The sequence below is a fragment of the Microcaecilia unicolor genome, chromosome 6 (genome assembly GCF_901765095.1).
Source record: "Microcaecilia unicolor chromosome 6, aMicUni1.1, whole genome shotgun sequence".
In the NCBI taxonomy this organism is placed as follows: domain Eukaryota; kingdom Metazoa; phylum Chordata; class Amphibia; order Gymnophiona; family Siphonopidae; genus Microcaecilia; species Microcaecilia unicolor.
The window spans coordinates 175,631,846-175,646,560 of record NC_044036.1 but is presented as its reverse complement, the minus strand read 5'-3'; the positions used below and the strand labels follow the sequence as shown (position 1 = coordinate 175,646,560).

At 43.0% G+C, this 14,715-nt stretch overlaps 1 protein-coding gene across 1 annotated transcript in view; it reads left to right on the top strand.

Moving 5' to 3' along the window:
* LOC115472989 (inter-alpha-trypsin inhibitor heavy chain H3-like) overlaps positions 1-14,193 on the top strand; it is a 179,587-nt gene extending 165,394 nt beyond the window's left edge. Inside the window, 4 exon segments of the mRNA XM_030207558.1 lie at positions 2,619-2,823; positions 4,837-5,009; positions 7,632-7,743; positions 13,915-14,193. Of these exon segments, the coding sequence (XP_030063418.1) occupies positions 2,619-2,823; positions 4,837-5,009; positions 7,632-7,743; positions 13,915-14,053 (629 nt within the window). The 3' untranslated portion in view covers positions 14,054-14,193.
* Positions 14,194-14,715: the final 522 nt, after the last annotated feature.

Here is a 14,715-nt window from a genome sequence, read left to right as displayed (position 1 = left end):
GACAACCATCTCTAAGGACGACCTAAATTTCAAGATTTGGGCGTCCCCGACCGTATTATCGAAATGAAAGATGGACGTCCATCTTGTTTCGATAATACGGGTTTCCCCGACCCTCCACTGGGACGTTTTGCGAGGATGTCCTCAGCAAAACTTGGGTGTCCCTTTCAATTATGCCCCTCCACATGCCAAAGTACAAAGGCCTGTTGAGTCCATCATCTCTGTACCCAACCATGTCTCCCAGACTCAGCTTCACCAGCAAGATGATGCTAGTTTCCTTCTGGTTAACAGCAGCACCAAAATCAAAATGGCATTGATGGCATACTGACATTTTGGCTGGAATGTGGAAGTACAGGTGGGGGAAGGTGGGATGAGGATCACAAGCTGGAACTGGAATAAAGTGTGGTCATGCAACATTAGAAATATTTCAGTGTGCATCATAAGGTCAGCTTTCCCTGATAATATTTGTATGAATAATGCTATATTTATTTATTTTATTCAGGGGCCCTTTTACAAAGCTGCAGTAAACATTAACGCATGCTTACCACAGCAAAAATGGGTTACAGTGGGACGTGCTGAGACATCTCGCAGTAATTTGAGGATGTGCACTTGCTACATATTCACTAAAAAATAAAACATTTTTTAGTGCTGGGGTGGGTCTGGGGGTTGAGAGTGGGCATATTCTGCTCTAATTGGTTAGCAAGTGGGCATTGCCGCATGCTTACCAATTAGTGCAGGTTTAGTGCGTGAGTCCCCACCGTCTACAAAATAGGTGCTTGTAGGGGCTGATGCGCTAATGGCCACGTGCTACTTGGAAAATTAGCGCATGGTCATTAACATCAAAAATGGTGAAAATCGACCATTTTACCCCAGCTGTAAAAATGGCCATCGCGCGCAGGAATGACCTGAGTAGGAGCATGCTCAGGCCACTTTTTACTACTGTTTGGTAAAGGGCCGCTTAGTTAAACTTGGAGGCTTTGTATGTAGACATGCTACTCCATGTTGAGAACATAGGGACTTTTTTACTAAGCGGCATGGAGGGACATAATCGAACGGCGCCGACCGAATAGATGGCCGGCCATCTATTTGGCCGGCGCCTTAAACCGGCGCCCCGACCGTATTATCGAAAAAAGATAGTGGGCTATCTTTTGTTTCGATAATATGGTTGGAGACGGCCAAATGTCAGCATTTCGGCCGGCTTTAGAGATGGCCGGCATCAGTTTCCATCAATAATGGAAACTAATGCTGGCGATCTCAAACCCGGCCAAATCCAAGGCAGCATTTGGGAGGAGGAGCCAGCATTTGTAGCGCACTGGTCCCCCTCACATGCCTCACATGCCAGGACACCAACCTGGCACCCTAGGGGGCACTGCAGTGGACTTCAAAAATTGCTCCCAGGTGCATAGCTCCCTTAACGTGGGTGCTGAGCCCCCCAAAACCCATTCCACACAACTCTATACCACTGCCATAACCCTAAGGGGTGAAGGGGAGCACCTACAAGTGGGTACAGTGGGTTTTTTTGGGGGGGGCGGGTTTGGAGGGCTCATATTTACCACCACAAGTGTAAGAGGTAGGGGGGATGGGCCTGGGTCCACCTGCCTGAAGTGCACTGCACCCACAATAATCTGCTCCAGGGACCTGCATACTGCTATCAGGGAGCTGGGTATGACATTTCAGGCTGGCATACAGGCTGGCAAAAAATTGTTTTTAAATTTTTTTTAGGGTGGGAGGGGGTTGGTGACCACTGGAGGGGGATTCCAGTGACCCCTGATTCCCTCCGGTGGCCATATGGTCAATTGGGGCACTGTTTTGAGGCTTGGTCCTAAAAATAAATGGACCAAGTGAAGCCGACCAAGTGCTCGTCAGAGCCGGCCATCTTTTTTCCATTATCGACCAAAGCGGCCATCTCATAACCATGCCCCCATCCCGCCTTCCATACCCTGTGGAAACGCCCCCTTTAACTTTGGCCAGGTCTGCGACGGAAAGCAGTTGGAGCCGGCCAAAATCGGCTTTCCATTATACCGATTTGGCCGGGTTCATGAGATGGCCGGCCATCTCCCGATTTGTGTCGGAAGATGGCTGGCGATCTCTTTCGAAAATAAGCAGGATAGGTGCCTATGTGAGCCAAATTGGAGTTGCCGCCCGGTTACCGCATGGCCCTTGAAGTAATTTCAATTTTGGCGCGCGTCGGCTATGTACATCTGAAAAATATTTTTTATTTTCTGATGCACATAGACCATTACTGCCCGGTTGTTGCATGAGACCTTACCGCTAGGTCAATGGCTTGCGGTAAGGTCTCAGACCCAAAATGGATGCGCGGCAATTTTCATTTTGCTGCACGTCCATTTCGGGAAAAAAAGGCATTTTTTTTAGGTGCACTAAAAAATAATTCTGTGCATGCCCAAAACACGTATCTACACTACTGCAGGCATTTTTCAGCGCACCTTAGTAAAAGGACCCCATTATATGATGCCAGCACAAAAATCACATAAAATACCATAAAATCTTAAGATCACATAAAATCATCCTCCACCTTAACCATATGCACAAGTAAATAAAATATTTCAATTCTGAAAATTGGTGTAATTTTTAAACCAGCTTCATATGTTTGGTTTTATTAGGTATTACAGTTAATGGGCAGCTTATTGGAGATAAAGGTGTGAACAGTGCAGCAAAGATACCTAATACATATTTTGGAAAAATCGGCATTCTGTACAAGAAGCTGGATTTAAAAATCGAGGTGACGCCACAGACAGTCGCTATCCTGAATGGTAAAGAGATGACTGTCTTTTCCTGGCTGGACGCACTCACCCTGAAACAGAATGGGTAAAGTATTTTATAACAAGACATGTGTGCAGACACCAATGTTAAGAAGTTCGATCATATCCCCCTCCCATCCCCGCCTAATAACTGAGAAATGAACACTGGCTACCTTTTTCATTTAGCATTTCCTTTTAAATCCTTGCCTCAGTTCACAAGATTCTCTACACAATGGTACCACTTTTTCTATCAGGAGTTCTGATACCTTATACACCCACAAAAGCGCGTAGATCCACTCAGCAACATTGTGTAGTAATCTCTTCTTTTCAACATATCAGATTGGATACCATCCATCTTTAGAGTTGTGGGATCAACTCTATGAAACAATCTTCTAATGCACTTAAGACAGGAAATGCCCTTTTCATGATTTATGAGTGAGCTTAAAACATTCTTGTTTCAGGAAGCTTTTGCTGCACAAACTATCCTTTACTAACAGACCTGGAACACTGGAGGCATGGGAGACATCTAATATCTGTATCCGGAATATTTTAGCCTCTCTGTATTATAATTTCTCCTGTATAAATAACGGAGATGCGATTTTCTTTCATCTTCTATCTTTTTTCCTTTTTGGGGGGATTTTGCTTTGTAAACTGCCAAGATGGTATATTAAATGTGGGGAGGGGAGCAAGAAAGGAAGCAAAAATCCAAATCCTCATGGACATGTAGACACCAAAGACAGAAGTGATGCGAATACAAAGAGTATTTTCAGTATACAAGGATGTTTCATGTAGTCACAGTAGCAACACATAGAAGACCTGACACGGCTGTGTTTCGGAATGTGAGCCTGCCTCAGGGGTCATGAAACCTTACAGAAATGAAATGAATGTGTATGAATAAGAAACTACATACATAGTTAAATATATATATGATTAAAAATGCATGAGTATAAATAGAATCAAAAAAATAATAAATAAAACTTAAGCAGTTCGGATGAAAACATTAACATGATGTATATTATAATTAAAGATAAAGAGCATTAGCATAATGTATGCAGTAGTAAAAAAGGTAAAGTAAAAAGGGGTAAAGAAAAAAAGGAAGTGTGTAAATAAAATGTAATGTAAAGTCAATATCAAGATTAATATTAAAAAACTTGAAGTAATGAGTTTGAATGAATATATGAATACAAATATAGGGGTCGTTTAACCAAGCTGCAGTAAAAGGTGGCCTACGCTGGCATCGGCATGTGTTTTTGATTCACACCAAGGCCCCTTTTTACTGCAGTGGGTAAAAGACTGTCTTTTTAGAAATGGCCATGCTGCAAGTGAGCCTCTTGCCATGCAGGGCTGCCGAGAGACTGAGCCGGGCCTGGGGCCCTTCCGCTGCCCCGCCCTCCCAATCACCACTCAGGCCGCCGGCGCCGCAGTCCCCAGTCTCCACCCGCCCACCCCCAGCCCCGTCGACAGTCCCCCTCTGTCCGCCACCGGGCCCCCTGCATTCAAATCAGCAGCGCCTTGGCCTCATATCCCTGTGAAAGCGGCAGATCACCTCCCTTCGGGCCTTCCCTCCCTGTGTCCCGCCCTCACGGAAACAGGAAGTTACATCAGACGAGGGCGGGACACAGGGAGGGGGGCTGTTTAATTATGTGCAAACGTTCTTGTTCATACATACTCATTTTATTTCTATAAGGTTTGATGACCCCTGAGGCTCACATTCTGAAACACGGCCGTGTCAGGTCTTCTATGTGTTGCTACTGTGACTACATGAAACATCCTTGTATACTGAAAATCCTCTTTGTATTCGCATCACTTCTGTGTTTGGTATATTAAATGTGAAATAAACTTGAAACTTAAATTTGATGACGAAAATAAACCCCAAAGTACGCAGAATAACAGAAATGTACAGAGGTACACCTGAGTTCTCAGAGACTAACACACATTTCTCCTTCAAATGAAAATACTAATTAAAAACTAAAGTGGTTTCCGGCATTACAGATGCCTCGTTCAACTTCTGAATGAGATGTTTTCCTAGCACTGTAACTTTAACCTATTTTCTCTCTTTTTGTTTTTTTCTTCTAAACAGTCTGACTCTAATAATTAACAGGAAAAAGAATCTGGTGGTGTCAGTAGAAGATGGCGCAAAATTTGTTGTTGTTTTACATCAAGTGTGGAAGAAGCATCCTCTGCACCAGGACTTTTTAGGATTTTACACTCTTGATACTCACAGGTTCTCAGAGAGGACCCATGGATTACTAGGTGAGAATTCATTTCGTGCATTTAGGGTCCCTTTTACTAAGCTGCGGTTAAAGGGACCCTGGCGCTAGTGGCAGCGTGAGTTTTTGCTACACGCAGAGTCCCTTTTTACCACAGCGGGTAAAAAGGTGGAAAAAAGAAATGGCTGTGCTATAAGTTTGCACTTGCTGTGTGGCTATTTCGTGGGAAGCACCTACCGCCACCCATTGAGGAGTCGGTAAGGACTTTTGTGTTTTTACCACCAGGTAACCCCCTGCGGCATTACTTTTTCAAAAATTCCAGCCGTGCCTTCTGCAGGCATCCACATTGGGCTAGTGGTAGTTTTGGGTTGCTGCACTCCAAGCCCATTTCTGCGTGACAACCCTTTAGTAAAAGGACCCTTTATTGCAGCATGACAATTCGCCTTTTCTTGTTACTTGGCCCAGGAGCAAATCTACAATCTTCCTGATCTCTAAATTCCACATTCAAGGAGTTTTATTTTGCTTTAATTTACTTGTCCTTTTGCGGGTGATTGTCAGGAATCACAAGGAGCTTGTTTTACTGGAGGCTCTGCAAGTACATTTTCAAAGAGAAACTCCCTGCGGAGTTTCCCTTTGAAATTTATGCCTGAAAGTATATGTAGAGACTTCAAAATGAAATTTCCACCCATACTGTTCTGTGTCACCCTCTTTCAGTGCAGTTTAAGCTCATAGGCTACAATCCAGTGTGTATGCTTTTAGCCATAATCATAGGGGCAATTTTCAAACAGCATTTTTATTTAAAAATACATATATTTACCAGCATAAAACTTTTGAAAATTGCCTCTGTAGAGGACAATTTTCATATCCATTTAAGCAAGTAAATAGTGATTTTTTTTTTGTAAATTCTCTTACAATTACCATCCTGTAGCTTGGCTCTTTTACAAAGTGGCGGTAAGCCCAACTGGGCTTACTGCACGCTAAAACAGAACTACTGCCGGTCCAACGCAGCTGCTGGGGCTAGTTCCGGATAGAGGGCACGCCATTTCCAGCACTCTGGGAAATTTGTTTCCCTAGCGCAGCGCTAACCCAGCGGTAATTGGGCATCACTGTGCGCTGCCCGGTTACCACAGGGTTACCGTGAGCCCTTACCAACACCTCAGTAGGAGGCGGTAAGTGCTCCCCGTCGTATAGCCACACCGTAAGAGTAATCTTACCGCATGGCCATTTTTTGAGGGGCATTTTACCGGCTGCAGTAAAAAGGGCCCTGGCCAGGGGCGTATCTGCATGGGGCCACAGGGGCCTGGGCCCCCGCAGATTTCGCCCTGGACCCCCCCTACCGCCGTCAACCCTCCCTCGCTGCCGTTGTTTACCTTTGCTGGCGGGGGACCCCAACCCCCCAACAGCCGAGGTCCGCTTGCAGCCTTTAAAGATATTTCTTCAGCTGGTGGGGGACCCCAACCCCCGCCAGCCGACCCAACGTCTTTAAAGTTCTTCTTCGGCCTCTGTGGCCGTGCTGTAGTTGATAGCTGTTCAATCCAGTTCGGCGTCTGATGTCCCAGCAGGCCATTTCGGGGGGAGCACTTACAGCCACCCATTAAAGTGGCGGTAATGGCTGCCACGCTAACCCGGTGGTAACCGGGCAGCACATGACACTGCCACATTACCGCCAGGTAAATAGCGCTACGCACTGGGGTGGTTTCTACCACTGGGCTGCTGCGGTAGCCCAGTGGTACTTCTGGTTTAGCGATGGTAAGCCCATGTTGGGTTTACCACCCCTTAGTAAATGAACCCCTCAGTGATTTATACTTGATCATTGTTCCTTCCTCCACTCCTAGATATTTATGCACATCTTCCTGTTCAAGTTTCTGATTTCAAGGTTAGTTTGGGTGCGTATATACATAAGCGCATAACTATGGAATGGCCTCCCAAAAGCGGTGAAAACAATCCATGATCACCTGAACTTCAGGAAATCACTAAAAACCAACCTCTTCAAAAAGGCCTACCCCAACGACCCCACGTAACCCTCTTCACCTACCAACACAACACGACTATGATTGCACAGGACAACACACAATCTTCATCCATTTCGACTCTCCACTTATACCTCATACGATCACTATACAACTTTGTATTTGTTATCCACCGACTGGGCAAACACCTTTGACAGTACTATGTAAGCCACATTGAGCCTGCAAATAGGTGGGAAAATGTGGGGTACAAATGCAACAAATAATAATAATAATAATATGCTATTCTCTAAAGTTTGTGTTTAAATTCTAACTCCTCTGCAACATTGCATATGGGAATACCTCCATCCAGTCCAAGTAAGCATATGTGCATACCTGCTCTAGTCGCCCAAGTTTTCTTGCCTGTAGGGAGGGCAATTTTATAAAACCCTATTTCTGCATATAAAACACTGTTTTACTCACAAAACTGCCATCTAAAATTGCCCTCTGTTTGGTTATTTTTATACTAGGATACTTGTGTGAAGTGTCCCCAAAGACACCTATTTTCTGCCTATAGGCAGTGCAGTATAGCTGAAACTACAGGTTTGTGGGCATTTGATACTGTGCATATTTTGTAATGTGTGCACTGGAATTCATAGATCTAGCAATGTGGTGTGTTTAATAAGTTGTTCATGGTTGTTTTTCTCTTTCATTTTCAGGACAGTTCTTTCATGGTGTTGATTTTGAAGTGTTTGACATTCACCCAGCATCTGAGCCAGGGAAACTAGATGCTACAATGATCGTTAAAAATAATATGCTGACTGTAACAAGGTAAATAGTATTATGTTTTCTGTTATATTTTTTATATGAGCTAAGCTTATAATGACACACATAAGTTTGAGACCAAATCTAAAAATCATACTCTATATATTTGCTACTTTGGTAATTAATGGAGGAAAAGCCTCAAATAAGGATGAAAACTCCTTTGTTGATAATTACCAAAGTAGCAAATATATAGAGTATTGAGGCTTTTCCTCCATTAATTACCAAAGTAGCAAATATATAATTGAGGCTTTTCCTCCATTAATTACCAAAGTAGCAAATATAAAGAGTATTGAGGCTTTTCCTCCATTAATTACCGAAGTAGCAAATATATAGAGTATGATTTTTAGATTTGGTCTCTGAATATTTAGATACTCTATTCGCTCTAATTGTTATACACATAAGTTTGACTCAGAATTGGGTCTCAGATTGTATTATTGACTTCATTATGCTATGATTTTATCTTGTTGGTCAGACTGGATGGACCATACAGGTCTTTATCTTCCGTCATCTACTATGTTACTTATATTAAAATAGATATAATTTTTTCTTTTTAGACATTTCTAATATTGGTCCCCTATAGAATAGGTATAGAAGAAAAAAGAAACCTTAGACCATAAACCTCAAACTAGGGACAAGAAGCCTAAATTGCTTGACCATATATTTCATTCACTTCACTATCTTGTTTAAATACTGTCTGAAACACTTATTGGGCCTGATTCCATAGGAAATACTAAGGAATCTGCCCAAAATGCTGTATTATAAGTTTATTAGTGACCTATTTGCCACTCTTCAGGCTGCCACAGACACATTATTTTCTCTTGTAGAATACTAATTAAATTTTTCAACTGACCCAAATTGTTATTCACCACAGCCTTCTTTCTGGTCTGTAAATGGATAAAAAAATTTCATTAAAGGTAGATCATATCACAGAAATAAATGTTTTTTGAGTGAACACAGAATAAGATCAAGGATATATATTGAATGTAGTATACCTAGATTTTAGGAAAGATTTTGACACCATGATGCACAGGAGACTCCTAAACAAACCAAGCAGAAGCCTAGCCAGGTGGGGCGCAGGGGGAGCGGTCGCTCCCCTAAACAGCTGTTGAGAAAAAATGGCGCCTATGCGCCTCAACCCAATAAATATTTTATTTTTCTGCTCCCTCCCGAGTCTGTAATCCTTTCCTATCTCTTCTGCCCGCGCTCTCCCGTCCGCGAGGTCAATTTTACTTCCCGAAGTGGTCTCCCTCCGGCACTGGTGATTCACAGTCAGCCTGCCAGCGTCAGGGCTTCTCCTCCTCAGGTGCACCCCACCTCTGTGGAAAACAGGAAGTTGCTTAGAGTAGGCGGGATGCGCCTGAGGAGAAGAAGCCCCGACACTGGCAGGCTGACTGTGAATCACCGGTGCCGGAGGGAGAACGCTTCGGGAAGTAAAAAGTGACCTTGCAGACGGGAGAGACAGGCAGAAGAGAGGGTGAAGCCAATTTGAGTAATCCACCCCCCCCCCCCCCCCCACGCACTGTTCGGTTCAAAACAAGCAAGGAGGAGTAGATAGGGACACAAAGGGCACTGCTGGAAAGGGGAGGAGGAGATAGGGATACAGAGAAGGCACTACTGGAAAGGGGAAGGAGATAGGGACACAGAGGGGCACTACTGGAAAGGGGGGAGTAGATAGGGACACAGAGAAGGCACTACTGGAAAGGGGAAGGAGATAGGGACACAGAGGGGCACTACTGGAAAGGGGGGGAGTAGATATGGACACAGAGAAGGCACTACTGGAAAGGGGAAGGAGATAGGGACACAGTAGTGACTAGAAAGGGGAAGGAGATAGGGGCAATATTGGAAAGGGGAGGAGATAGGGACACTACAGAAAAGGGGAGATAGGGACACAGAGGGGCACCACTGGAAGGGGGATATGGGGTCAATGGTGAAAAAGGAGTGAGATGGGGACAAAGAGGTAATGCTGGAAAAGAGAGAAGATGGTAACAGGGGTAATGCTGGGAAGATGGGGACACAGGACAATGTTAGAAAAAGTGAGAGGTTGGGACACCAGGACGGCAGATGCTAGAAAGGGGGAGATGAGGAGACCAGGTAGGCTTGTGCTGAAAAGGGGGGAGATGGGGACACAGAAAGGGCAGATGCTGAACTTGGGGGCAGGATAGGGACAAGGGACACAGAAGGGAGATGCTGGACAGGACAAATAGTTGTGCAGAGGAAAAAATGATGGTGCACTTGGAGACAGATGTAGAGAAGGAAAGGAAGAAGAAAGAGGTGAGAGAAGAAATGGAAAGGTCAACCTGGAAAAGAATTTGTAAGGCTGACTCATGGAAGGAACATGGAAAAAAAAGACTATTCCCAGACAACAAAGGTAGAAAAAAATTATTTTTATTTAATACTTTGTAAGCACTGAGATGTACCTGCTTTGTAAAATGTACATTTTTTATATTTTTATTTTGCAAAGTACAGGAGAAAATGCATTTCTGTCTCTTTTTTTTTTTTTTAACCAGTATAGCACTGTTTAGAGTCTGGCTTCCTTGGGCAGGGGGTCTCTATTTCAATTTTTGTTGTTGATTTTTGGGGTTTTTTTTTGTGGCTCCCTATTCTGCATTAGATTGGTAGCATGGAATGTTGTCACAATTTGGGTTTCTGCCAGGTGCTTGTGACCTGGGTTGGCCACATTGGAGACAGGATACTGGGCTAGATGGACCATTGGTCTGACCCAGTATGACTACTCTTATGTTATATAGATGAGGGTCTGTCCATGTTCTGCATGTGTGACTGAGGTGAAGGATTCTGCCAGCATGTAGCATCTGTGTAGGAATGTGTAACAGTGCAGCTTGTTCCAGTTTCCCAATAGTAGGTATATTGGTGCTCCAGAGCCCAGTGTAATATTTATAGCATTGTCTTTTCATAGGTGGGTTAGGGCTGTTTTGGTGTGGTAAGTTTTCAGTATAGGTTGTGGGTGTCTTTTTGCAGGGGTTTGTGTTATTTCACAAAGTGTCTAGACCTATTTGAAAGTAGGCTCTGGGGCAAGGGCCACCAAAGGTCACCCAAGATAAAAATGCTCAAGGCTAGTGTTCTTCATATCCTGTAGAGCCACCACACAAACAAAAGCCCATCTGATTTAAACAAGGTGTCTAGCAGTGGAAGGACTGGGTGTGCTATTCCTAAGGTGATGGTCACGATTTGAATATTTTTATTTGAAGTTAAGAAGACAGGTTGCCTGCTCTGGCCAGTCCAGGAACCTCTTCTGCATCCTGCCTACTGATGTAACTTACTGTTTCCTTGTAGGCAGGACACAACAGAGACAGCCTGTATTAATCATTGCCCGCCACAGCCCCTGAGCAACAACACAGACACTGCTGTCTAGCTGACACCAACAGGCGCCTATTTTGTAAAAGTCTGCTCCCCCTGAGATCAAAACCTGGCTATGCCTCTGAAACCAAGATCTTTGACTATATGATCAACTATTTGCTAATAGACAATAGAAGATAGTAGTAAATCAAGTTTACTTTAAGAATAGAAGAGTTACAGTAAAGTGCCTTGGGGATTGGCTCCGGCACCAGTTACATTCAACATTTCATGAGCAATTTTGCAGAGGATAATAAGAAAGGTTTTTTTTTAGATATATAGGGAAAAGGAACTTGATATACCGCCTTTCTGAGGTTTTTGCAACTATATTCAAAGCGGTTTACATATATTCAGGTACTTATTTTGTACCAGGGGCAATGGAAGGTTAAGTGACTTGCCAAGAGTCACAAAGAGCTGCAGTGGGAATCAAACTCAATTCCCCAGGATCAAAGTCCACCACACTAACCACTAGGCTACTCCTCCACTTTAGAACATGGTGGTAGATAAAAAAAACCATATGGCCTGTCCAGTCTATCCTTTCATACCTTCTGCTCTGCTTTACAGTTTCTTCCCTTCCCTCAGAACTTCTCTATTCTTATTTCTAATACTGCCATTGTCTCCACTACTTTCACTGGGAGGCTGTTCCATTTGTCCACCAACTTTTCGGTAAAAAAATATTTTCTTAGTTTTTCTTGAGATTACTGTATCACCTATATCCCATGACCATTCCATTGAAAGAGGCCTGTTTTCTGTGCATTTATTGTTTGGAGGTACTTTAATGTTTCTAACATTTCCTCTTTCCACCTTTTCCTCCAGATTGTCTATATTTAGATCTTTAATCTATCCTCAAGTATTCTATTATAAAGACTGTTAACCATTTTAGTAGCCACCCTCTGGATTGACTCTTCATATCCTTTTGAAATTGCAGTACCCAGAATTGTACACGGTACTCCAAATGAGGTTTCTCTGAAGATGACACTAGTTCCTCAGTATTGTCCATTCTGTTGAAGTTCTTTGACAGAATGAAGATTGGTCGAAGAGACATCAAGGAGTTGCCAAGTGCTTAATAGTTGAATTTCAGAGGAAAAAAGTATAAAATCATAAAACAGGACTCTAGAAATGAAAGAAAGCAATATGTGATTTGGAATGAGATATTGATAAACACCAAGCAGAAGATAGACCTTGAGATGATCATATATACAGACCTCAAGGTAGTGAAATAAGGTGACAGTGTGGTGGCCACAGTCTCTGTTGTGCTAGGATGCATAGAGAGAGGCATAACCAGTAGTAAAAAGGAAGTAATGTGCCTTATTTATACTGTGTCCAGTTCTGGAGGCTGAAAGTATACAGACAGAGTAGAGGCAGTCCAGTTAAGGGCTACTAAAACATTACAGACATCCTATAAGACTTAAGAACTTAAATGTGTTTATCCTATCTGAGAAGAGAGAAAGAGGGATATGAAACAAATACAAGAATCACATATTTTTTAGACAAAAGGAAGTTTTAGAAAGAGGTCACAATGTTAGGCTCAAATTAGTTAGGATCAGTGGTCACTATAGAAAATATTTCTTTGCAGAAAAAATGGTAGATGTATGACATGACCTCCCAGAGGAGGCAAAAATAGTAACAGAATTCAAGTAAAGCAGTGTATGTGTAGATTATGAAATAATAACACAAAATACAATTTAAATGCAATCCTCAATTAGATTGAAATCTGCATTGGACATCCACTAATATAATAATGATAGTGGGTAGAAAAATCCTTAGAGAGCTCCAGGGAAACCCCTTCGGAACTAAAAACTCTTCAACACTAGCAAAAAACCACTCCACACATATTCAATAAGAATTTACAACTTTCTAAATGTTATAAACACAATTAAAGTGCACACATCTTGCTTTCTCCAGCTAAGCAGAAAAGCCCCTCGACCGACATTGGCCAGCATTTCGCACTGCGGTCTCAAGGTCGGGACTTTTCCTTTAATGCGCTAAAACACTTAGCAACTGGAGTAATTCAAGAAGACATGAGTTACATCTGTAGGACCCTTAGGGCCCTGTCTACTAAACAGCACAAAGGCCATGCTAGCGTTTTTAGCATGCACTAATAATTAGCATGCGCTAAATGCTAAAGTCGCTCATAGAAACATATGTCAGATGTGTAAAGGTTAAGGGGATCTTTTACTAAAGGGTGGAAGGGGTAGCGTGGGCTTGGCTTGTGGCAAATCGGGTCTACCGCTGGGCTCAACCAGGAGCCCGATGGTAGTCCTTGCTTTGCCATGCACCACTGCTGGTGCTAGAAAATGCATTTTTATTTTCCAGTGCTTGGGGGGGGGGGGGGGGGGGGTTGCTCAGTGATTACTGCTAGGTTAGTGCCGGAGCCCTCATCACTTCCTAAATAGTTCGCAGTAAGAGATCTAGCTATAAATGGCAGTGACAATATTTTGCTTACCGCCATTTCCCAGTCCTCCTGAAAAAAAGGCCTTTTTACCAACGGCGATAAAAGATGGCCTCGGCGAGCAGCAAAGCCATGTGCCACTGCCACCACAGACCACCTTTTACCACTGTTTGGTGAAAGGGTCACAGTTTGTTGTACTGTATAAATACTGGCTCATGATCCAGTTCCTAAGTGTTGATATGAAAGTTTCTCTCATTATTTTTTTGGGGTGCAGAAAAAAGTTATTGACTAAATCTAACGAAGCTTTTTACCTTTCTCTGATTTCTCGAAATGCCTAAACTCAAGATTTCAAGAAGGCTCAATTCATTAGATTCAAATCCTCCTTAAACTAAACTTATTACAGTGTTGATTGAATGCTATTTTTCTCATTTCAGAGGCTGGCAGAAAGATTATAGAAAGAATCCCAAGACTGGCACGAACGTCCCCTGCTGGTTTGTCCATAACAATGGAAAGGGCTTCATTGATGGAGTCCATACAGATTATATTGTCCCCAGTATATACAGCATAGCATAAAGAAGTCACCAACCTTGTTGTTTAAAAGTCTAATTTGCCTTAATTAGTCTTTCTGTTAGTCAACAACCAGAAGAAAAAAGAATCAGAAATTTATGTACATGTATAAAAGGAAAAGTTGAAATTAAAATGAATTTTCTGGATTTGTTCAATTATTCTATGGGCAAAGTTTGCTGGTATACTAGTAATCCTTGCTGGTCTTTGTTCTTCAATTGAACTCCTCTTTTACTTCTTATCTAATTTTATGGTGTCACACCTCGTGAGAAAGCTCTTGAATTGTAGCTATACAGATGGAGAAGTGTTTTGATACTGATATCTAATTCAATTTGGAAAATTATTTTTTGTGTTCTCTTAGGGGGTCTTTTACTAAGCAGCGGTAAGCCCAACACGGCCTTATCGCTCACTAAACTGGAAGTACCACCGGGCTACTGCAGCACCCCGGTGGTAGTTCCCACCCCCAGCGTGCATCATTTACCCGGCGGTAATCGGGCATTGCCGAGCTCTGCCTGGTTACTGCCAGGTTAGCGCGTGAGCCCTTACCACCACCTCAACGGGAGACAGGGAGAGGGATCTTGGGTGATAGTATCTGAGGATCTGAAGGCGACAAAACAGTGTGGCAGAAGAAAGGAGGTGTTGATGCCCCTGTACAAGTCATTGGTGAGGCC